The sequence below is a fragment of the Balaenoptera borealis genome, assembly GCF_965194805.1.
Source record: "Balaenoptera borealis genome assembly, chromosome: 1".
Lineage (NCBI taxonomy): Eukaryota > Metazoa > Chordata > Mammalia > Artiodactyla > Balaenopteridae > Balaenoptera > Balaenoptera borealis.
The window spans coordinates 88,549,120-88,575,686 of NC_138860.1; the positions used below are offsets into that span (position 1 = coordinate 88,549,120).

Consider the following 26,567-nt stretch of genomic DNA (forward strand, 5'->3'; position numbering starts at 1 on the left):
GCTCCCTGACTTCAGACTATATTACAAAGCTTCAGTAATCAAGACAGTTTGGTACTGGCACAAAAACAGAAATATAGATCAATGGAACAGGATAGAAAGCCCAGAGATAAACCCACACACATATGGTCACCTTATCTTTGATAAAGGAGGCAAGCATATACAGTGGAGAAAAGACAGCCTCTTCAATAAGTGGTGCTGGGAAAATTGGACAGCTACATGTAAAAGTATGAAATTAGAACACTCCCTGACACCATGCACAAAAATAAACTCCAAATGGATTAAAGACCTAAGTGTAAGGCCAGACACTATCAAACTCTTAGAGGAAAACATAGGCAGAACACTCTATGACATACATCACAGCAAGATTCTTTTTGACGCAGCTCCCAGAGAAATGGAAATAAGAACACAAATAAACAAATGGGACCTAATGAAACTTAAAAGCTTTTGCACAGCAAAGGAAACCATAAACAAGACCAAAAGACAACCATCAGAATGGGAGAAAATATTTGCAAATGAAGCAACTGACAAAGGATTAATCTCCAAGATTTACAAGCCGCTCATGCAGCTCAATAACAAAAAAAGAACAACCCAATCCAAAAATGGGCAGAAGACCTAAATAGACATTTCTCCAAAGAAGATATACAGATGGCCTACAGACACATGAAAGAATGCTCAACATCATTAATCATTAGAGAAATGCAAATCAAAACTACAATGAGATATCATCTCACACCAGTCAGAATGGCCATCATCAAAAAATGTAGAAACAATAAATGCTGGAGAGGGTGTGGAGGAAAGGGAACACTCTTGCACTGTTGGTGGGAATGTAAATTGATACAGCCACTATGGAGAACGGTATGGAGGTTCCTTAAAAAACTACAAATAGAACTACCATACGACCCAGCAATCCCACTACTGGGCATATACCCTGAGAAAACCATAGGTCAAAAAGAGTCATGTACCAAAATGTTCATTGCAGCTCTATTTACAATAGCCAGGACATGGAAGCAACCTAAATGTCCATCGACAGATGAATGGATAAAGAAGATGTGGCACATATATACAATGGAATATTACTCAGCCATAAAAAGAAATGAAATGGAGGTATTTGTAATGAGATGGATGGAGTTAGAGTCTGTCATACAGAGTGAAGTAAGTCAGAAAGAGAAAAACAAATACAGTATGCTAACACATATATATGGAATCTAAGGAGAAAAAAAAAAAAAAAAAAAGGCCATGAAGAACCTAGTGGCAAGACGGGAATAAAGACACAGACCTACTAGAGAATGGACTTGAGGATATGGGGAGGGGGTGGGGTGAGATGTGACAGGGTAAGAGAGTGTCATGGACATATATACACTACCAAATGTAAAATAGGTAACTAGTGGGAAGCAGCCGCATAGCACAGGGAGATCAGCTCGGTGCTTTGTGACCACCTAGAGGGGTGGGATGGGGAGGGTGGCAGGGAGGGAGATGCAAGAGGGAAGAGAAATGGGAACATATTGTATATGTATAACTGATTCACTTTGTTATAAAGCAGAAGCTAACACACCATTGTAAGGCAATTATACTTCAATAAAGATGTTTAAAATAAAAAAAAAAAAGGACTATTGCTCTTTTTTTTTTTTTTAATTAAGCTATTTTTGGCTGCATTGCGTCTTCGTTGCTGTGCGTGGGCTTTCTCTAGTTGCAGCGAGCAGGGGCTACTCTTTGTTGCGGTGCATGGGCTTCTCATTGCAGTGTCTTCTCTTGTTGCAGAGCATGGGCTATAGGCACGTGGGCTTCAGTAGTTGTGGTGCGTGGGATCAGTAGTTGTGGCTCGCAGGCTCTAGAGCGCAGGCTCAGTAGTTGTGGCATATGGGCTTAGTTGCCCCGTGGCATGTGGGATCTTCCTGGACCAGGGCTCAAACCCGTGTCCCTTGCATTGGCAGGCAGATTCTTTTTTTAAAATAAATTTATTTACTTATTTTTTGGCTGCGTTGGCTCTTCATTGCTGCACGCGGGCTTTCTCTAGTTGTGTTGAGCGGGGGCTACTCTTCATTGCGGTGCGTGGGCTTCTCATTGCGGTGGCTTCTCTTGTTGTGGAGCATGGGCTCTAGGCATGCGGGCTTAAGTAGTTGTGGCAGGAGGGCTCAGTAGTTGTGGCACATGGGCTTAGTTGCTCTGCAGCATGTGGGATCTTCCTGGACCAGGGCTCAAACCCGTGTCTCCTGCATTGGCAGGCAGATTCTTAACCACTGCACCACCAGGGAAGCTCAGGACTATTGCTCTTGATATAGATTACTCCATGAACTATAAGGCAATAATAAACATAACCATGTCTAACATATTTTTGCCATGTTCTCTTCTAAAAGTGTTATATGTACCGATTCCTTTCATCCTCACAATAACATGATGAGATAGGCTCTAGTTAACTCTGTTTTGTAAGTGACTACTGTGGGACACAGGGAGGTAAAGTATATTGCCTAAGTATACAGAGCTGAGATCTGAAACCAGTCTAGCTCCATAACGTCATGCTTAACCACTCACTATATGCACTGCTTCCCTGATTTTGACCCCTAACATTCACTGAGACTTAGATAGGAGGATGATGTCTGCAGCGTCTGTCGTTTCACCGCCCACCATTTCACTGCCCAGCTGACTTGGTTAGTCGGCAGATGTCTCCTTTGTCCCTCACAGCTCCACGTCCACCTCTCTAACCCTGGGTTTAAAAAATGTCCTTTGCAGAGAGGAATCATTCTGCAGGCAAGGATAGAGTGTCTGTGGTAAAGATGGCCACAAATTCTTTCCTTCTTCTTCCACTGAGAGATGGAATCTAATTCTCCTCCCCTTTAATCTTGGTTGGCCTTAGACTTAACTGAATATAGAATACAATATAAGGGATGTTCTGGGCCTGCCAGGGCTAATTCAAAAAAGAAAAAAGCCTTGCACCTTCATGCAAGACTCTTGAAGGCACTTGCTTTTGAAGCCTTGAGCTTCAAATGTAACAAACTCCCCATATAACAAACTTGCCATATAACAAACTCCCATGCTAGAGAAACCATGTGGAGAAGCCCTGATACTACATGGAGATGGGGAGGGGCCTAGTTGAGCCCACCATCTAGCAGTTCCCACCAAGGTGTCTGGCATATGAGTGAAGCAGTCTGGGACCTTCTAGATCAGTTCAGCCATCAGCTGGATGTAATCGAGCAGCTCCAGCTGTGGTTATATGGAGTAAATTTGCCCTGCTGGGTTATGCTAGAATTACTGATCCCTAAAACCACGAGATTTAATAAAATGTTTTTTTGCGTTGAGCCATAAGTTTTGGAGTAGTTTACTAAATAGCAATAGATAGCGGAACCATATTTGGTACCTGTAAGTGGGTTGTTGCTATAACAAAAACCTAACACAGGTGGCAGTGCCTTTGGGACCCGGATGCAGCAGAAGCTGGAAAGACCTCTAGGAGAGGGTTAGTGAAAGCTGGAAGGACACTGAGGAGACTGCTAGAGAGACTGTGAAGGACAGTGAAGAAAATATTATTGGGGGCTGAAAAAAAATGACCTGTGTTATATACTGGCAGAAATTTAGCAAAACCATTACCCGTGGGAATGTGGAAAATAGAAAATGCACCTAATGAATCGGTAGATCTGGCAAAGGAAATTTTTAGGCAGAATTTCAAACGTACTAACGGGTTGCTTTTAACCACATATGATGAGATATGGATAGAAAAAGATGGGCTAAAAAAAGAAAAGAACCATTCAGTTTTTAAGCAGAATTTAGAGTAAATATAGCCAGGATTTGCTAGATTCAAAAATCAAACTGCTTCTCTCATCTTCAGTTTCTCCAAATAGCAAAAGCTTTCAAAATAAGAAGTCTCAGGGAAAAAAAATCAAATCCAAGATGTAACTATTAGACACATGGTTAAGACCTCAAGAAGGTTTAAGGTGGCACCTCATATACCATTTCAGTTAAACAAAGAGGCCAGGACGAATCTTAAGGGTGTGCCTTTCCACTAGACAAAAGAACTTCTAAAATTTTAAGGGCCCATTATTTTACAGCAGCCTCTCAGGCAGCCCAAGGTACAGAAGACCTTGTTTCAGAATAAAAAGTGGTATGTCTTTTGTCTAGGAGACTTGATTATAAATTAGTACAAAAGATGCCCTCAAAGTTTTTAAGCAAATTGTACCAGCAAGGACTGAAAGGGGTTAAGACAGCACAGCATGAAAAGATACCTTTGGACCTTCAACCAGCTACTGAGGGGAAGCAGGCTGAGAAAGCTACCCAACTGCAGAAAAGGACCATTTCTTATGAAAAAAGAAGAATGACTCAAAGAAAAAACCCCAGAGGACAGACCCCAGAAGCCTCCTCTTCACCTGAACTTGATTTAGATGGTGAGATTCTGGACTTCTGAACCGACACAGTAAAAGTTGTGAAACTTCTGGGGGATTTGGGAGGAAGTAAGCAATGCACATAGTAATGTTTATGGCCAAAAGGTGCAAGAATATCATAGATTAAAGATGGTTGAAAATTCTTCGCTACTTCTCCCATTGAGAGATGGGGTCTAATTCTCCTCCCATTGAATCTGGGCTGGTTTTAGTGACTTTCTTGACCCATAGAATGTGGCGTGAGGTCATAAATTCTGAGGCTGGGTCAGCTTCCACCTAGGTCTCTTGATATACTGAGCTGCCATGAAAGAAGTCTGATTACCTTGCTGTAGAGACACTGAGGAGAGGCCCCAAGACCACTTGTGAAATATTCAATATTACCCAGCAGTCCACATGAAGGCACCAGGCATCACTCAGATTCTATGCCTGATGTGAGTGAAGTTGTTTTGGGACCTCCAGAGCAGCCTTCAGCTGAATACTACTGAGCGACCCAGTGAATGCTACATGAAGCAGACAAATTGCTCAGCTGAGACCTGTCCAAATTCCTGACCCACAAAAATCACATGATATAATAAAATGGTGTTGTTTGAAGTACATCATTATGCAGAAATAGACAACTGGAGCAATACCTTAAAATGTACACAATAATTCTGATACATTATTTCATTCATTCATTCAAAAATACTTACTGAGGACAGTTATGTGTCAGGCACTATTCTATATACTAGGGACATAGCAGTTAAAAAAAATAACCAGCAAAGACCCTGTTTTCATGGGGTTTACAGTCTACTGGGATAGACAGACAATAAACAAAGAAATAACTACAATATGCCAGATGGTGATAAGTGCAATGAAGAGAAACCCAGCAGTGTTAAGACAGCAACCCAGCAAGGCAACTCTCTTTTATAAGTGAGGAAATGGGGCCTTAGAGAGACTAAATGATAGGCCAGTAAGAGGAACAGGTTCCCAGGTATAGTAAAACTGGAGCTTCGTGTGGTGAAAAACTGTCCAATAGAGTTCATAAATTCAAATCTGTTATCTGTATTATTAGTGCAACAGAGGAATCTAATTGGCAGAATTGAGGTTTGGATGGATGTACCTGGTTACCCAGGCCATGCAAGTAACCTGGAGAGAAAAGATTATAAGTACTATATGAATTGAAAGATCTGCCCTTCAGTAGCTGGAGTGGGGCAGGGACTGGGGAGATGTGTGACTCTGGGGACTATACATAGTAAGTGGCAGCTGTGCCTCAGAGCAACAGAAGTCAAAACCAGGAACAGTTTATGAGAGATTGGGAAACACCCCTTGGGATAAGCAGAAATACTTGTGATGGGGAAGGGGGCTTTGTAAAATACTTCATTTCCTAAATGAAAAGGTGGGAGTTCAAAGGTAGCTAATGCTCATGAGACTTCATTTATTCCCACAAGCTGATAAAACTCAGGGACAACTTGGTTACCTTAGTTCACTCAATTCAACATTGGTTCAACAAATGCTTACAGAGCATGTGCTAGGCATTGTACTACATGTTTAAAATCTAGTGTGGGGAGTGAGGCAGGCATTCATCAAACCATAATACAAATCGGATTGTGTAAGTGCTACCAAAAAGGTACAAAGAGGAACATAAAGGAGGGAGTGATTAATTAAATCTGATTAGAGAAGGTTTCATAAAGAAGGTAGTGTCTGAGTAGGGTCCTGAAGGATGCTAGGGATAAAAAACTTTATCATATATTAGGATTGCAAAAGACAGTAGTTTTATTAATTTAAATTTTCATTGGTAGAAGGAGAAATGTTCCCAGTCTCCTCTGAGTGACTGCCTAGGGTCCCATTCATTTGGAAGAGCTGTGCAGCAGAGCTGATGTCACTGGCTAAGGGAGACTTGGGCTCAGATCAGCCCTGTCAATTTCCAGCTTTGTGATTTTGACAAGTTACTTAAACTCTGTGTTTTAGTTTCCTCACTTGTAGAATAAGTGTAATGATAATGACAACATAATAGGGTAGTTGTGAGAACAAAATGAAATAATACAAGAAAAGTGTTTAATTCATTGCCCAGCACATTTTAAGCATTCAATAAATCACAGCTATTCTTTTGTTAATGTTTGCAAACCAGGCAGGATTCCAACCCTGTATAGAAGTTGTGAATTTTAATTTCAGTTCTGCTCCAAACTGCTCTCTCGGGCTAGGCCAGTGACCCAGATTTTCCATTTCTCAGCTCTCTGATTTATCATATGAGACCAAGACACTGGCAAGGAAGCTGAATAAGCTGGTTCTCCCACTTCCCGGGTGGAGTTCTAGGGACAAAAAAGTGGATACTTCCTCCGTCTTGTATTCCTCCCTTTATCTCAAAACTTCTCCCCCTGTCTTGAGGACTGTGTGTATGTATGTGTGTGTGTGTTTATTCACACTTCACTAGCTAGCTTTGTCTGTCAGCTGTAACAAAAACCTCAAGGAAAGAAATTATGACCAAGCTTTCAGACAGCTGGTGGTAATTTACTCATACAATCCCCTTCCTTTCAACACCCACTATTTATGTGTATCTGATGTTGGAGGAGGGGGAATCATGCAAGAAATGGGGTATGTAAATGTCTAGGAAAAAGGAGTTAGAACAGTGAAGAAAGACTTGTGTGAATTACCTGAATAATTCTCCTTGCTTTGAACATAGATATTGGGCCTTAAAAATTGAAGGGACTGATGTGAAGGTTAATAAATAAATTTCTGGAACCAGAAACAATACTGGAATAAATTAACAAATAGCTTTCAAGGCATTCATGACAATTTCACCATCACTAAAACCCGAGTCATTTTCCAGGACCGGACAAGCAGCTCCAGTCCAAGGCCAAGAAGCATGTATCAGGCAACCTAGGCAGCTTAAAAAACCCATGGAGATTATAACTAAAGGCAGTGATGATCCTGGTTTCGAGCTCAGATTGGATTCTGAATTAGGAAACATTGCTAAGGACAAGGCAGCCATACAGCTATGGTCCCTGTCTTTGTTTCTCATATCATACCATCTACTAGCTTGTCCCCCAATTGATCAAGGTGGATTTTTCTGGCTTTAAAATTCTGGCAGACACTAAGAATCCCTGGTGTTCTGTCTCCTTGATAGATAAGGCTTTATATATATATACACACATTTATATATATATATTATGTTTCATATAGATGTATCTATATATACATTTTCATGTATATAGACCCAGCTGGCAAGGGTTCAGAAATATTGAGATACAGCCTCAGAAAGCCTCACACAATCAAGAAAAAAATGTTAATGAGAAAAATCCCTCATTTGTATGTGCACTTCTGTTTTCATTTTCACATTGTATTTATCTACAATGTGAATCAGTTTTTAAAACCTTCCATTTTGAGAAAAATTAAAAATTTTTCAAACATATGGAAGAGTTGCAAAAATAGTACAATGAAGTTCTACAAATCGTTCACTTGATTCACCAATTGTTAACATTTTGCCACATTTGTTTTCTCTCTCTCCCCCACACACAGTTACTGGTGAACCATATGAAAGATGCAGACACTTCACCCCTAAATATTTCAGTGTGTATCTCCTAAGAATAACTAAAATTATTAAATTACTGTGATTATATAAAAGAATATACTAGCTCTCCCAGGTCAGCTTTTGTCACTATTAAACAGAATCTGATTGATGTATTTGCATTGTTACTTAATTAATATCAGGAGCTCTCCCTGGTAGCTATTTGGCTTAAATCTGCACAACCAAGAGGGCTCATCAATATAATCACTCCAAGGACAAAGGTGAAATATACAACAGAGACAAATTCCCTCTTCTACACTTGGCACTACTGGAAGTAAATTTCTTGGCAGCTTAGAACAGCTGTTTGCCCTTTCTCCAAGCTGGCAAGGGTTCAGAAATATTGAGATACAGCCCCAGAAAGACTCACACAATCAAGAAAAAATTTTAATGAGAAAAATCCCTCATTTGTATATGCACTTTTGTTTTCATTTTCATCTTAGCATATAAGAAGCCAAAATACTGAGCTGTGGAGTTCAATATCAAACATCTGGCAATCCTAGACAAAAACTGAGCATACCCCAACAGTCCTTTATCCTTGCAAAGTTCACGTGAGTAGAGTGGCCATAAGAGTTAATCCATTCTAGATCATATCAGTTCAGTAAAAGGACAAACACACCCAACTTTAACCACTATGATTCTTTTCAACTAAAATAATCTTTAAATTAGACAAAAAGTATTTGCCATTTTTAGGCTAGGTCTGTGATATACCAATAGGTATAGAAATACCAGCTGATTCTAAATCAAAGGTTGTGATATAAAGAAAAGAATTACTGCATCTTCTATTTGTTGGCTTTGGTAAATTCTCAGGAGATAGAGGGAGGGAAAAATCAAGGCCAGAAGTTTCCTGGTACTGATGGGCTGACAACTGGTTCAAGCTTTTGATTCAACTGTGAAGGTGTTCAGGCCTGGACCTAAGGTGAGGGGAGGGAGGTAGTCACCTGTGGTACAAATTGTAAAAGATGTCAGAAGCTCAGTAATCAAGACAAATGCAATATTCAAATGCAATATTTTAAAAAATAAAATTCTTGCAAAAAACCCATAATGAACAAAATGTCAAAATCTTAAATAAAGACAGGATCTGCATGTGCATAATCCTGGCAGTGAGCGCCTTACTTGCTTCACTCTGGTCGGCACCCTGTTGTTCATCCCAGGTGGTGTGACAAGAGCCAAACCAGTACTCTCTAATGCTGTGTTCTGCTGACCTTGTTGGCAACAGCTCTCTGTGTGTAATGAACTGCCAGATATCAGGTGGCACCTTTAAGACACCACAGGGCACAAGTGACTATATGAGCCAAGGCCAGCTCTTCCAACCTCCTTCCCAAATAGTTTTAAGGCTCAAGGGAACGTTTCTGGGTTTTATAGGGCATCAGGGAGATAATAGAACAGATGAGAAGGGGAGATGGTGGAAGAGGGAAAAAAGAACAGTTTACCTCATGAGTTGCTGCTAATATAACTAGAATGGGATTTTCAAGCACCTATCCTTTTTAAGAAAACCCTGAGCCCTTACTCTCAGTTTGAGGTACCTGCTCACTCAACTCAAAAACCAAATCTGCCTCACCTTTAGTCTGTCACATGAACTGCAGTTGGCTTTGGAAATCAAAGTAGCCATGCTACCTCCTCCATAAAGGCTGTAATGAATTCCAGCTGCTTAGGAAACTTCATCAAACTGGAGCCTCTCATTTGGCAAGAGCTGCTCACCCATGAGTACCAGAGCTGATGGTGTGACAGTGCAAACCCCTACAGGTGCCCCTGCTGGCAGAACCTATCTTATGGACTCAGCCTTACAATGTATCTTGTTTGGCCATTAGCTGGGACATGAAAGGTCCAGGTAACCACAGTCACCAACAATCCCCCTATGTATGATCAACACCTGACCTGCCAGGCCTTCTGTAGGCACCAGGCATTTGCATGTTCCTTCATGTGGCTTGCCTGGTTCCTAGTGGTGAGGCACGGAGGCCTTCCTTCTGCCTCTCTACCTACATCGGCCTCACAAGGACAGCCTGTCTTGCTAGTCTTGGGTCCATTGTACAAATTTTTTTAAAAAAACCTACTCTTTGGGCAGGATGTTAGAGTCATAGCTCTGAACATTAGCCTGGGGAGCTGAACCATTTGCCAGGTTCTTGACAGCTCCTTCACCGAGAGCCAGACTCTGCTTCCAGTTTTCTTTTATGGAAGGCAGGGCCTGACTTTTTAGCTCAGTTTCCAATAAATAGCTTTATTTTTAGGAATTGGGCCTTGCTTCTGGTGCTCCTTGACATCCACAGAGCAAGTAGGGAACTGTCCTGAGAGGACGGGGCAAAGGGAAGGGAAGTCTTGAGGGCCAGCTGAGAAGGAGGGAGGTGAAAGTCTTTTAAGGTTTCACTGAAGCAAGGAAAAGAGAAAACAGCTGCAGCCACTGCAGAGCTGAAGTTGAAGGCTGAGAAAAACTAGCCCCTGTGTCAAACTAGAAGAGTATAAAGAGGGTATGAAATTTAGAGATACATCAAAATTTAGCATTGCCATTGAGCCAAAATCTGTTATTTGGCTTTGGCTTTGGCAAACCCAACAACTGAATGCTAACTTCATATTGTTTTTTACATCTTACATCTCTGAACTTGTGCTCATGTGGGTTCCCATAATAGCTAATCAGCATAACATGCCGGTACTACAAATAAAGTATGCCATCTAGATTTTTGTTAATATCTGAACAATCACTCTCAGATACAAGTAAGTATTCAAGATATTATTTGGAGTGAAAACCTCCTTATATGATTTACATGTTGAAATTCTGGTAATCCTTCAAACATAAAATTTTAGTTATTACTTCAAGAGTGAAATGATGCAACAATGAAAAATGATTGTGAAAGTTAATAATTTAAAAATCAATAGTTATTACTTTTATTAATAACATTAATATCACTATTAATAGTTATTTAAACTGCATATATTCCCCCAGTTTCTGGCTCTCCCAAGCCCTGACCAGTCTGAAAGCAGCTTTGCTAATTTATATTAGAAACTAAACTACATGTACAGCGTGGTCTCCCAATAGGTTATCTAAGGCAGAGCTCCCCAACCAGTCCCCCTCTTTTGCTGCAAACAGGTTACACTGTCTACCCAGAAATCAATTCCCTCAACCCTAAGGCATCCAAGAAGACAGCCAGAGCTGGTCACTGCCAGCAATACCTTCCAGGGATGCTTGGAGAGCTGACTGAGCTAGCAGAGTCAGAGGTTTTTATTGTTCTGAAGATACGGTCAAAAATCTTTAACAAGACATACATAGCTTGGCATAGTCTTTAGCCTCAGCTCTGGTTATACTCCTCCTTGATTTTTGTGCTTGATTTGTAATAGTCTCATTCTAGAAGGAAGGAAGGAAGGAAAGGAATAAATACCGTTGTTCCTCTAATTTCCAGGAGTTCAGGTAACGGATGCAGACTGTGGTAGCCAGTCTCTAAGAGGGCCCCCAATAATCCTTGGTAATCACACTCTTGGTATTGGAAAGAGATTTATTATAAGTGATTGGCTCATGTTATTACGGAGGTTAAGAAATCCTATGATCTGCTTTTGGAAGCTGGGAACCCAGGAAATTCAATGGTGTTGTTCTAAGATCTAGAGGGTCCACTGTATAAGTCCCAGTCCGAAGTCAAAAGACTAATATCCCAGTTCAGTAGTTAGGCAGAGAGAGAGAACAAATTCTCCCTTCCTCCATCTTTTTGTTCTATTTAGGTCCTCAGTGGATTGGATGGTGCCTGCGCACATTGGGGAGGGCAATCTGCTTTACTCAGTCTACTAATTTCAAATGCTAATTACATCTGGAAACACCCTGACAGATTCACTTAGAAATAATGTTTAGCCAGACATCTGGGCACCTTGTGATCCAGTCAAGTTGACACATAAAATTAACCATCACAGTCCCTAAGTTTTGGGGTAATTTTCTATGCAGCAATAGATAACTGATACACAGATTCCTGAACCTTCCCTCAATCCAAGGTCATGCTGTAGAGTTAGAGATCCAGCCCTCCCACTCACAAAGAAGCTAGCCTCTTTACAGTAAAGAAGGACAAGGAATTCAGAGCATTTATGTAAGGCTGCACAACTGGAAAGTAGATTTATGGTGAAAATGAAGGGAATGATAAGTAGTACTTTTGTAGGACCATTCTGTAGAATATACTGCCTAAGCATTCTCTTTCCAGATGTGCTTTTAATTACTACCAAGAACATTTTTTTTCTTTTAGAAGATATGTGAAATCCATGAAGTGCCTTCTTATTGAAACAACAATAAAGCTGTACATTTTAGTTTCAATATTTAGTTGGAGATTCCAAAGTCAAGATTTATATAGCAATGAGGCAAAAAAGATGTTATAGATTGGAATATTATGGAGACTAAAAGGATGCCAAAACATGGTATTGTTTCTGTTTGTATACTAAGATCACTTGTTCATGTTGACAATTCTATTATTGGTTCCACTTTCTCTGGGCGAATGTTGTATGGTTAAATGTGGGTGTGCATGAGCACACACAGAGTGGCGAAAAGCCCCCCACATGTGCCCACTGTTCTGGGCAGTGAGCCCAGTTTGCTTTAAGTCTTTGTTATTTGCACAGTGTCCCAGATTCTCTTTTGAAATGTGCAATTCACCTAATTTTATTAACCTGAATATGGAGCTATCTGATGCTTTTTTGATAGACTCTCACTCATGTCTAGGTACACTTCCTTTTGTTTTAAACAGGTCATTCATTTCTCTGTGTTGACCTTCAGGCATTTTGCCATGTGAATTGAAAGCAAATCCTCACAAGGTCAGATTTTAGTAATGCAGTTTATTATTTTAAAACAGATGACATTTCACGCTTGTTATGCTAATTTGGAGACCAAACCATTTTTTCGTCTAAGCTCTATCAAAGGCTTTTTGTTGCTTTTGTTTGTTTTGATTTGTTTTTTAAGGAAAAGCAGATCTAGGGCCATTAAAAGGAAAAAGAATTTAAAGCATACAAGATGAAGAAAAATAATGACTCTAATGCACATGAAACAAAAATTTAGCACCTGCCAATTGAGCACCACCTCTACCACTTCATAACTGTGTGATCTTGTCAAATCATTTAAGCTTTCTAAAAAAGCAGGGATAATAATAGCATCTTTCTCACAGAATTGTAGTGAGGATTAAACGAGCTTATGCTTATACATTGCTTAAGCTATGTATAATGCTGGCATGTAGCCAGAACTCAATAAATATTATTAATAATGTAAATTATACATGTAATAATAATAACAATGATAATGTTGCTGCCATGGATGTCAGTGATCAAAAATCTAAATTACGAACTCTGTTTGGAACTCCTGTGAGATCTAGTACAAATCCCCTATACTTATGAGTATGTTCTGGCAAACAAGACTGAGAGAACAAGTAACTTGAAGAAGAGGTTGCAGTGTCCTGAGGCAAACATCTCCCTGCCTGCTACACCTTCCCACCATAAACACTACCACCATCTGGTCAACATACACGACCCTCTGTGAAGGTATTTTTTACATTATCCAGGGTCTTCTCTATGGGCGTGACTGTCATCCTTTTGTCCCTTCACCTAAACACCACCACTCCCATACTGAGTGGGGATAAAACTTCAACTAAGGTTAAGCAAAAACCTCAACCAGTGGTTTCAAATACGGCTTAATACAGAGACTCCAAAAATGGAGTTTTCTCTCTCCTTCTGTCAATTATTTTCTGTACTGGTTTTATTTTCAGTGTCTGCAAGGTAGCAAGTTATCTGCCAGCAGGCCCAGGCTTACATTCTCCTTCAGGTTCACATTCATTAGAAGAAAGGTTGCCACTTTCAGAAGGTTCCTGAAGAATCCTGTCTGGACTAACTTGAGTCAGTGCCCATCCCTGAATTAATTCCTGAGACTATGAGGAAAAATTACTCTCTTTCTTTTTAAACTGACATTACAATTATTTTCCGTTTATAGACTTAATTTTTAGAGCAATTTTAGAGTTAAATTACTCTTTTTTAAAAGGTCTGTGATACCTCCTTTTTAAACTTCATTCCCCTCATCCAATACACCAATGAATCCTGTTGGCTCTACCTCCAACTCATTCTGAATCTGTTCACTTCTTACCGGCCCCACTGCTGGCACCAAGATTTAAATCACCATTTTCTTATATCTGTACTACTTACTGGAATAGTCTTCAAAGCAGCCTCCCTGCTTCCACTATTAGAAGCACTCTTTCACTCCTAAAGTCTGTTTTACAATAGCAGAGTGATATTTTAAAACATTTTCCAGATCATATCATGCTCCTGCTTCAAACCCTTCCTTGGTTTCCCAATGTCCTTAGAATAAAATCAACTTTTTACTATGGCCTACAATGTCTCAGGTGACCTAGCCCAGCCCACCTCATCCCCCTTATCTCTTGCCATTCTCCTTTTGTTTAGCATGTTCCAGCTGCCTTGGTCTTCTTTGTGTTGCTCAAACATACCAAGCTTATTCCTACCTTAAGTGTTTTACAATTGAGGCTCTCCCATCATCTGCCTCCGTTCCTTTCTAACCAATGACTATTTTATTTTCCTTGTAAGCCTTATTACTACTAGAAATCATTTTATTTGTATATTTATTTACTTGTTTACTGTCTGTCTCCTCACCAGAACTAAATTTGGCTAAATTTAGTTTCTAAAAAGAGGATACTGGAAGGGGAGACCCACAGAATCAACAGAACAGTTGAAAACTCAAAAAAAAAAAAAAAGGGTTCAGAAGGGACAGAAGCAGGGGAAGCAATAAGAACCCAGGTAGCAAGAAGAAACCAAGTGGTCCCAACCATTTTTTCTACTCTTGTGTTGCTCCATGAAAATGCGATGTTCATGCAGAGAGTCTGGTTATACTAGTGTGGGTCTCATTACCCTCATCTATCCAGAAGAGGGCAGGGTACCTTAATAGACCATCGCATAAGACTTTAATAAAGCAATGGCAAAAAAAAGGGTAATTCTCCAAAGGAGATGTAGAGTTCTTGTCCAGAGAAAGGAGGAATGAGTAAATGCTCCCCCCTCCAAAAAAAAAAAAGCCAAAAAAAAAAAAGAAAGAGAAAGAAAAACAAATGTCTGCAATAATCCCTGACGTGATACCTTGTCATCTAGAAGACATCTACTTTACTTTAATGTAAACTGATATATGCCTAAGAAATGCAAACAGATTTTAATGTTAACCTAAATCAAATAAAAGCAGAACGATACATTTTTGAACATCTGTTCAAAACCATACAACACACTCAAAATATATGCACTTAAATATTTTCTCTCTTTTATGCCCCAGAAAGATTTAGCGGTCAGGATACAGTTCTGCAAGACACCTCCTTTTGGATGTCCCACATGAAAGTAATTCATTTCCCTGATATCTACTTCTCCTACCATATTATCTCTCAGTAGATGACATTAGTAATCATTCCATAGTTGACCTAGAAATTTAAGAGTAATTCTTGTTTCCTCCCTCTTCTTCACTTCCCATACTTAATTGATCAACAAGTGCCATCAATTCTACCTCAGAAATTCTCAAATCTAGGGGCTTCCCTGGTGACGCAGTGGTTAAGAATCTGCCTGCCAATGCAGGGGACATGGGTTCAAGCCCTGGTCCGGGAAGATCCTACATGCCATGGAGCAACTAAGCCCGTGCACCACAACTACTGAGCCTGCGTTCTAGAGCCCGTGGGCCACAACTACTGAGCCTCCACTCTAGAGCCCGTGAGCCACAACTACTGAAGCCTGCATGCCCTAGAGCCTGCGTGCCGCAATTACTGATTGTGCCGCAACTACTGAGCCCGTGTGCCACAACTACTGAAGCCCATGCGCCTAGAGCCTGTGCTCTGCAACAATAGTAGCCACCACAATGAGAAGCTCGAGCACCGCAATGAAGACTAGCCCCCACTCACTGCAACTAGAGAAAGCCCATGCACAGCAATGACGACCCAATGCAGCCAAAAATGAAAAATTAATTAATTATTTAATTAACATTTTTAAAAAAAGAAATTCTCAAATCTATCCCTTCTTCACCATTCCTACTACCACTGCCTAAGTTCAGGCTCTTGTAACCTCAGACCCCAAACCATTTGTAGCAGCTTCTTAGTTATCCTTTCTTTCCACTCAACCCACTTCACTCCATCTCCCACACAGTTGTCACACTTATGGTTCTAAAACAAAGATCTAAGTACATCACTACCCTGCTTTAAAACCTTCTATAGCTCCACACTGCTTATCAAAAACAAAAACCTAACCACCTTTGTGTCTTAGTTGGAGTGACAGAACACAAAAGTCTCTCAGAACTGTTTATGAATGCAACAGTTCTTTAATTCAGTGGTTCTCTAAACTTGCTGTACATGAGTGCTTTTGTACATGAGGCTAGGGCCTCAATCTGAAACAGTATGATTTAATTGGTCTGGAGTGGAGCCTGTACATAAGTTTTAAAAAATCTCCCTAGGTAATTCAAATGTATAGCCAGGGTTTTAAAATGCAATTTAAAAGATAACTAGAAAGCCACATTTACTTCCAAACAGCATGAAGTAACAGGGTCCATATTTATTACCACTCACCGCTGATAGGAATAACTAAAAACCTGGACAAAATATATGAAAGAAAGATTTTCAGACACTGGATATTAGGCAACACAGATAGTGATCCCAGAGAAAAGAGAAACAAAGTGAGGCACACAACTGCCCTAGTTTACTTCTTGGAGAGAGTTTATAGTTGGTAGTGGTAAGAGAGGGAGCCAAGGCAGAGCCTAGTTATCTCCCTAGGTTGAGATAAAGCTAGGAACTTGGGAAGGCCAAGGTAGCAAAAGTTCATAGAGCAGAGTACCAGAAAAGAGAGAAAATTCCAGAGATCTGCAAAGCAACCCCCTTGAGTATTCAGCTGTGTACTGATCAGCATGTTTGTATGAGGAAACTAAGGCTGGGGTAAGAACCACACAAGAGAATCAGAGGGACAATCTTCTTGGCTCATACAGGATGAGAAGAGTTTGTTTTTCCAGCAACAGAAGTAGAAAAAATTTTCATAATTCATGGGATATTGGGTAGAGTACTCAAAGAAGTATCAGCCCAGTAAAGGAGAAAGTTATGAAATGTTTCTTTGGTTCCACCTAACAAACCTTAAAAACAAGACCCAAAAGGGTCAAACTATTTCAAAGCAACTTAACTATGTCCCAGAATAAAGCTCAAGAATAATTACAGAAATAAAAAATTAACTAGAATCCAACAATAAAATGCTCAATATGTGGCATCTGATCAAATATTACCAGGTATACAAAGAAGCAGGAAAACACTACTCAAAATGAAGAGAAAAATCAATCACATAAATCACTAGAAACATACTAGGAACTGACATGGATGTTAGAATTAAAACCATTTTTATAACATTCCATATATTCAAGAAGGTAGAATAAAGATTGACCAAGTTAAGTAAAATATATGGAAGTTATTTTTTTAAAAGACACAAATCAAACTCCTAGTGATGAAAAAGATATTATCTGAGATGAAAAATACACTGCATGGGATTAAGAGCAATTTAGACACTGCAGAAGAAAAGATTAGTGAACTTGAAGACATACGAATAAAAATAATCCAAAATAAAACAAAGAGAAAAAAGACTTTAAAAAAAGAACAAAGCATCAGTGATCTGTGGGAAAAATTCAAGTGGTCTAATACATGTGTAACTAGAGTTCCCAAAGGAAAAAAGTTAGAAGGGGTGACAAAAAATTTTCAAAGAAATAATGGCTGAAAATTGTCCAACTTTAATGAAAACTATAAGCTCCACAAAGCCAAAGCACAAGAAACATGAAAATAACTACACCAAGGTACATTGTAATCAAATTGCTTAAGATCAGTGATAAAGGAGAAAAATTTTAAAACATTGAGGAGGAAAAAACCTCCATTATGTACAGAGGAAAAAAGATAAGAATGAGAGCAGAATTATCATCAGAAAAATTGCAAGCTAAAAGATAGCATAACAACATCCTTAAACGACTGAAAAAAAAAGTTACCTAGAATTCTATAACTAGCAGAGTAGACTTCTTACGTGTGCAACTTGTATAGTCACACAGGGTACTACGCTCAAAAAGACTGTGTTTGGTTTAATATTCTGCTGTTTTTTGTTTTTTTGTTTTTTTTCTGGATCTTAGATCCCCGACCAGGGATTGAACCCAGGCCCTGGCAGTAAAAGCGCCGAGTCCTAACCACTGGACCACCAGGGAATTCCCCTAATATTCTGCTGTTGATGGTTTGAAATTCTTAATAATTCTGAAGAGAGGGCTCTACATTTTCATTTTGCTTTGGGCCCCATAAATTATGTAGTCAGTCCTAATAACCAGCAAAAATATCTTTTAAACATGAAGGTGGAAAAAACACTTTGTCAGACACACAAAATCTGAAAGGATTCCCCAACAGTTTATCTGCACAATAAGAATAAGAAATGTTAAAGAAATTCTTTCAAGCAGAAGGGGAATGATACAAGATTGAAATCTAGATCTAAGCAAACTAATAAAGAAAACTGGAAATGGGAAATATGTGAGTAAATGTGAGACCTTAGAAAATATTATTAGGAAAATGAAAATCAAAACCACAATGAGATTCCACTTCACACTCATTAAGATGGCTATTACTAAAACAAAAAAACCAAAAAACCCAGAAAATAACAAGTGTTGGTGAGGATGTGGAGAAATCAGAACCTTTGTGCACTATTGGTAATGTAAAATGGTGCAGTCGCTGTAGGAAATAGTATGGGAGTTCCACATAGAATTGCCACATAATTCAGCAATTCCACTTCTGAGTAAATATTCAAAAGAATTGAAAGCAGGGACTCAAACAGGTATTTGTACAGCAGTGTTCATAGAAGATTCACAATAGCCAAAAGGCAGCAACAACCCAAATGTCCATCAGTGAAGGAATGGATAAACAGAATGTGATATATACATATAATGGTATATTATTCAGCCTTTAAAAAAGAACAGAATGCTGACACATGCTACAACATGGATGAACCTTGAAGACATTATGCTAATAATTTTCCTTTGAATTCTATCAAACATTTAAGGAAGAAATAGTGCCAATTCTACACAGACTCTCCCCCAAAAATTGAAGAAGAGGGAGTATTTCCCAACTCATTTTATGAGGAAAACATTACCCTTATACCAAATCCAGACAAAGACATTACAAGTGAAGAATACAAACCAATATCCCTCCTGAACATAGATGCAAAAATTCTTAACAAAATTTCAGCAGCTCTAATCCAACAGTATAGAAAGGATAGTATATCATGACTAAGTGGGATTTACTCCAGGAACTCAATGTTGATTTTAAAATTCTTAATCAATGTAATTTACCATATTAATAGAATAAAAAAGAAAAATGATATAGGCATCTCATCAGAGGTAAAATCAAACATCCATTCCTAATGAATACTCACAGAAAATTATGAATGGAAGAGAACTTCCTCAATCTGATGAACAGTACCTATGAAAAACCTACAGGTATAAACTTAATGGTAAAAGAATGAATGCCTTCCTCTTAAGATCAGTAACAAGGCAAAGTATGTTTGCTTTTACTATTTCAATTCAACTTTGTACTAGAGGTGCTAGCTAGTGCAACAAGGCAAAATAAATAAATAAAGACATAGAGATTGGAAAGAAAGAAGTAAAACTGTCTCCCTGTCTCTCTCTGTCTCTTCCTCCTTCCCTCCCTCTTCCTCTCTTTGTGTGGATGACAAAATTATTATGTAGAAAATTCTATGGAATCTACAAAAAATCTACTAGAACTAAATAGTGAATTTAGCAAAGCTACAGGATATAAGATGAGTATACAAAAAACAGTATAAACTAGCAATGAACAATCAGAAATTGAAATTTTAAAGACATTATCATTTATAATAGAATTAAAGATATGAAGAATTTAAGCATGTGTCTTGTAAGATACGTAAATTTTATATGCTAAAAACCATAAAACAGTGTTGAGAAAAAGTAAAGGAGAACTAAATGAGGGTTTCTCAACCTCACTCACTATTGATGTTTTGGGCTGGATGGTTCTTCATTGTTAGAACTGTTCTATGTATTGTAGATTATTAACCATTATTCCTGACTTCTATTTACTAAATGCAAGTATCACCCTTGCTGTGAGTTAGGATAATCAAAAATGTGTCCAGATACTGTCAAATGTCCTTTGTGAGGCATAATTGTCCCCAGTTGAGAACTACTGACCTAAATAAATGAAGAGATATACCATGTTTATGGATCAGAAGGCTCAATATTGTTAAAATATCAATTCTCTCCAAATTAATATATAGACTTCAATACAATCCCATTCAAATTCCCAGCAGGACTTTTGTCTGTGTTGACCAGTGGATTCCAAAATGTATATGGAAATGCAAAGCACCTAGTATAGCCCAAACAATTTTGAATAAGAAGAATGAAATTGGAGGATTTGCACTACATTATTTCAAGACTTACAAAGCTATAGTAATCAAGATAGTATGCTATTGGTCTAAAGATAGACAAATGGATCAATGGAACAGAATAGAAAATTCAGACATAGACTTACATATATATGGTCAATTGATTTCAATAAAAGTGCTAAGGCAATTAAATGGAGAATGGATAGATATCTTAAGAAACAGTGTTGGAACAACACTACATGCAAAAAAAAGAACCTTGATCAATACCTTGTACTAGATACAAAAGTTAACTCAAAATGGATCATAGACCTAAATGTAAAACATGAAACTATAAAACTTCTAGAAGAAAACATAGGAAAATATTTTTGTGACCTTGGGTTAAGTAATGGTGTCTTAAATGTAACATTAAAAGCAAAATCCTTAAAAGAAGAATTTGATAGTTTGGACTTACTTTAGCAAAATTTTAAAAACTTCTGGCCTTCAAAAGATACTGTTACTAAAATGAAAAGACAAACTATAGATGGGGAGAAAATAGTTACAAAGTACATATATAATAAAAACCTGTATTTAGAATAAAGAACTCTCAGATTTAACAATAAAAAAGCAAACAACTCCACAAAAAATGGGCAAAAAATGTTAACACTTCACCAAAAATATACAGATGGTAATAAAGCACATGAAAAGATGTTCAATATCAGTAGTCAATGGGAATTGCAAATCAAAATCATAATAAGATACCATTTCACACTCACTAGAATGGCTATCATAAAAAAAGACAGTAACAAATGTCAGCAAGGATGTGGAGAAATAGGGACCTTCATACATCTCTACTGGGAATGTAAAAGGTAAAATCCCTTTGACAAAGATTTTGGCAATTTCCTAAGAAGTTAAACATATGCCTACTGTTCTGCTCCTAGAAATTCACCCAAGATAAATGAAAGCATATGTACACACAAAGACTTGTACATGAATATTCACAGCAGCTTTATCTGTAATAGCCGTAAAACTGGAAACAACCCAACAGCTGGTGAACAAATAAACTAATTGTGGTATATCCATACAATGGAATACTACTCAGCAATGAAAGAAAATGAACTATTGATACCCACAACAGTATGGATAAATCTTAAAATAACTAAGCTGAGTGAAAGAAGTCAGGCAAAAACAAAGAGTTCATGCTGTATAATCCCATTTATATAAAATTCTAGAAAAAGCAACTATCATATAGTGACAAAAGGACCAGTGGTTGCTTGTGTGTTACTGGGGCAAGACGAGACAGAAGGGAGGGATTATAAAAGGGCAGAAGGAAACTTAATAGGATGATGGACATGTCATGATTTCACAGGTATGTATTGATACACATATTGAGACTTTTCAAATTGTACATTTTAAATTTGCCCAGTTTACTGTATGTCAATTACATCTCAATAAAGCAGCAATAAAAAGAAAATAACAAAAAGAGAGATGGCTAAAGAGACACAATGGTTGAAGTTTGATGTTAGAAGTGTACTGATCCTTGTTTGACATGATTTCCCACCACCCCCAACCTCCAATAGTTGCCTGCTGGTTCCAGGCTATCCACCTAGAATGTGCAATCTGCTAGGCTTCACAAGTGCCCATTGAGGCACATTGCCATAATCTGGCAACTCACTTCATTCCTCTTTTTAAATAGTTGTATACTTGAAAGAGGAAAACCTTTGAATTAAATCCTCATAGAAAAGTTCTATCACAGCATGCGTCTCACTTCAATAAGGCATTTTCCCAGGGTCATACATTTTGCTTACATCCCTCTGATAAAATTTACTTCCTGAGAGAGTGGCATGGACATATATACACTACCAAATGTAAAATGGATAGCTAGTGGGAAGCAGCCACATAGCACAGGGAGATCAGCTCCGTGCTTTGTGACCACCTAGAGGGGTGGGATAGGGAGGGTGGGAGGGAGACACAAGAGGGAGGATATATGGGGATGTATGTATATGTATAGCTGATTCACTTTGTTATACAGCAGAAGCTAACTTGCCATTGTAAAGCAATTATACTCCAATAAAGATGTTAAAAAATAATAATAAAAATAAAATAAAATTTTAAAAAAAATAAAATAAAATTTACTTCCCATACAACCCTGGCTTTGTTATCTTGTTAGGCCAGAAAAAGTTCATCTGTGTGTGTGAAGCCCTCTCTGATCCTCTGCCTCTTAGCGCCATAACCAGTTACCATTAACCACGTGGTTCATATTACCAGCATGTAGGGGCTATAACAAGGTCCCCCAGCCCCACTTCCCTATACCCCCATCATGAATTTTGCCTAAGGAAAGTAAGCTTGCCATTTGGAATTTAAACTTTACAATGAAGACAAACTGGTTCAGAGAAGAAATATGCAGATGCTTGAAACAGACATAAAGATTCCCAAGCCAAACAGACCATTACCTGAAGTAATAACATGTCAGCGAAAAAAAGAACGTGCACATGAGAAGAGAGGTTGATCATTAATGCCACTCACTATCCAGGGAAGAAAGAACCCATCTGTATCCTTTGATACTCTGTTTGAAGCTATTACTTTTTTTTTAAATTTAGAATTCATTGATTAATTCTCCTTATTCTAAATTCAAGTTTCACAAACAACATTTTGATTATAATTTGGCTTCCAAATGTGGCAAGTATGCCAAGAGACCTCACTTAAATAAAAAAAGAGGGTCTAGTTCCCTAAGATGACTCCTCATTATAAATTAGTAATTTGCCATTCTAGGTTTATATAGTAGTCTTGTATTTATTTATTTTTTATTTCCACAGTCCATCTTACTGTTATAGCCCTTTTTCTGTACTGTAGTTAGGTGAGCAGAGTTTAGAACTATAGATTCTCAACTACCTGAGGGTAGTTTTGCATCCAGTTTTGTACTGGCCTCCACCATCATTGCTTGATTTAAAAAAAAAACCAAAAAAACACTGAATTAAAATGAGCTGCTTACTTCCATTTTTAGTTGATTGGGAGTTAGAAAATTGGATACCAAAAACACTCCTTCCCAAGTGCAAGCCTCTAATACTCATAAACCTCTAGTACTATAGCTAAGACAGGTTTGTTGGGTTTTTTTTTTTTTTAATATGGAGTAGTTTTTTTTGTTTGTTTGCTTGGTTTTGGTTTCTTTTTTTAATTTTATTTTTTGGCTGCTTTGGGTCTTTGTTGCTGTGTGTGGGCTTTCTCTAGTTGCAGCGAGTGGGGGCTACTCTTCATTGCGGTGCACGGGCTTCTCATTGCAGTGGCTTCTCTTTGTTGGGGAGCACGGGCTCTAGGTGGGTGGGCTTCAGTAGTTGCAGCACGCGGGCCCTAGAGCACAGGCTCAGTATTTGTGGCACACGGGCTTAGTTGCTCTGTGGCATGTGGGATCTTCCCAGACCAGGTCTTGAACCCAAGTCCCCTGCACTGGCAGGCGGATTCTTAACCACTGCGCCACGAGGGAAGTCCAAGACAGGTATGTTTTTAAAAGTATGTTGCACATTCCTAGAGAACTGATTTTAAATGAGGGTCAGAGTAGCACCAACCTCAGTGAAGTTTCTGACACTGTTTCATTTGAGTATTCCTGAAATGTTTAAAAACATTTCAAGCCTCATCACATCAACTAAGATGAATGTAGAGATATGTCAGGTGAATAACTATTAAGGAAATAATGAAAGCATATACCTTCTATTTTAACAATTAAACCACACAATTTAGAGAACTAATTCTAACACTACAAACTTTTTGTTACCAAGCACAGAAAGAAAAATCACATCTTTAGGATAAGGAGTCATGACACATTTAAAATTTTGCAATGGCCCATGAGCCACAACTACTGAGCCTGCGCGTCTGGAGCCTGTGCTCCGCAACAAGAGAGGCCGCGATAGTGAGAGGCCCGCGCACCGCGATGAAGAGTGGCCCCCACTTGCCGCAACTAGAGAAAGCCCTCGCACAGAAACGAGGACCCAGCACAGCCATAAATAACAAAATAAATAAATAAAACATTTTTAAAAAGTAATTATGTTTGGGCTAAAATTCCACTTTATAAAAAATCAAATAATGAATACTTCTTGCTTCATTCCTTCTTAAAAGCAATAATTTATCATGAGTTTCTTAATAGAAATGTGATTCCTTTAAGTACTGTTAACTGAATAGTCTGACTCAGTTTTCTCAGATAAACAGTGGACAGTGTGATGAATAAATACAATTGTCTGTGAATAAATTAAGTTTCCTCATTCACAAATAAAACATAGTCTTGAACACAAAATACAGATCCCATTAATATTTAGTTCTGTAATTAATACTCAAAAGACCCAAATCCTGATTTTATGCATAGGAAACAGGCCTAGAGAAATGAAGAAACTTTTTTCAGATCCCAGTTGGTTAATGGCAGCTTAGATACTGAAACCACTATTGCCTTGTAGTTTGATTTATGAGTGCTAGCTTCGCATAAAAGAGTAAGCTAAAGATGCTCTGACAAGGAAATGTTTATTTCAAAAAGTCAGCAGCACAATCTGTCTCTTCTCCAAAAAAATAGTATGTATGGCAGACTTTCATCCTGCTGCTGCTACATGAAGAAAATTTGGGCCTAATTTGTCTGGTCTTCCAAGCCAGAGCAACAGAAGTGACTGGGTTTAGGTGGGGCTCATCTTGCTCGGCGTCATCCAGCCAATAGGCAAGGCTCCAGCTCTGCAGGAGAAGAGAGGTCGCCTAGGAAGGAAGAACCATCACCAACCCCCACCCTGCTGTCTGTATCTAAGATTGGGAGGTAAAAAAAAGGAAAAGATAAGGCAGTGGGTACTCTTTCAACTGTACACCCACACACATTTCCTGGTCCTTTATCTTTTTTACCATTCTTAGCGCTTCCAACCTGGCATGGCCTTCTGAATCATGTGTTCATCTCTCCTTTGACTCGACCCAACCGTCATGGCCTTCCATCTCACCTCCACCAACAAAGCCGTTGACTACACGTTAAGCAAAGACCTTGGGGTAGAGACTGGGTTTCCTAAGCTTTAGTCCGGTACAATCCAGCGCCACACCTGTATTTCTAGGCAACTCCCTACTGTCTCTCCCCCACCCGTCCCCGCCACCAGCCCCATCACCCCCCTGTCCCCAGCCGTGCCCTCCAACTTGCTCCAAGCTAATGTCACTCTGTGCCAACCCCTCCCAAGCGCTCGGGGCTGCAGCCCGTGGGTCCCAGCCCCGAAAGCGGTTCTCCTAACCCAGCGCAAAGGGCGCCGCCACTCCCGGTGCGGTCTGCAGCCTCCGGGGCTCCCGCGCTGCTCTCACCTCATCCAGGGTGCGGCTGCCGCGGCTGCCTCTTCCTCCTCGGCCGCTGCTGCCCAGCTCCCGGACGGCTCGGGATGCCGTCGTTCCCGGCCGGGAGACTGCCGTGAGGACTGCGGGGTTCGCGCCGCGTCCCTGGACCAGTAGGGCGCGTGGCGCGCCCGGCTGGACGCGCGGCAGCAGCAGCCGCAGTCGCAGCGGCGGCGGCTGCAGGACCCGCTGTCAGTCCTCTTCATGAATTTCAAGGGCCTGGCCAGCCCAGTCCTGGTTACCGTCCTTGCGGTTTTCCTAAGGTCTTCCCGCACTGCCAGGGCGCATCCTCTGGGCGTGGATGACCATCCACTCCAGTTGCCACTGCCGTGGTGGAGACCTGGAAAGACCAGGCCTCCTCCGCGGCTGCCTCGGCCACCTGCTCCGCCCAGATTGCTTCGGTCCCTCTCGCACAAACACCCGCCGCTGCCTCTTAACCCTCTGTCATCTCCCCCTTTTCTCTCCACCCACCACCTCAACCTGGAGAGCTTTTCATCCCCAGACCTGCTTTCTTTTTTCTTCCTGTCTCCTTCATTGTCACCGTCCTCAATTTCCAACCTCAAAAAGTTTCTCCTTTTCTCATTCCCTCTCTCCATATTTTCCTGGTTTTTTGTCCTCCACCCTCCAAATCAGTCATCCTCTTATATTTTATATTATTCTCCTCAGAATCATTACTTCTCCAGGTTGTTGTCTAGCCTCCTTTCCCTCTCTTCCCTTCTTATCCCCTCATTTAAAATCTTTTCCTTTCAATTTTTCCTTTAGTTATTGTAAAAACCTTTCTCCTAAACAACCTCAATTTTCCTTTCGTGGAGACTTTCTGATTGTCATTTTTCATGAAGAACTCATAGTAAACTATATATAGCTTGGTATACACCATCAAGTCAGAGGGAGTTTTCATGGTTAAAAAAAAAGTTCATAGGTCAAATAAATCATCCACTAAATGTTTGTTCTGAAAACCCTTTTCT

General features: G+C 39.4%; 1 protein-coding gene across 4 annotated transcripts in view; it reads right to left on the bottom strand.

Annotated features, from left to right (window-relative positions):
- PDE4DIP (phosphodiesterase 4D interacting protein) overlaps positions 1-25,823 on the bottom strand; it is a 213,658-nt gene extending 187,835 nt beyond the window's left edge. For all 4 annotated transcript variants that reach the window (XM_082368435.1, XM_082368438.1, XM_082368437.1 and 1 more), the window contains exon 1: positions 25,576-25,823. In XM_082368435.1, the coding sequence (XP_082224561.1) occupies positions 25,576-25,808 (233 nt within the window). In that variant the 5' untranslated portion in view covers positions 25,809-25,823. The remainder of the gene's footprint in view (positions 1-25,575) is intronic.
- Positions 25,824-26,567: the final 744 nt, after the last annotated feature.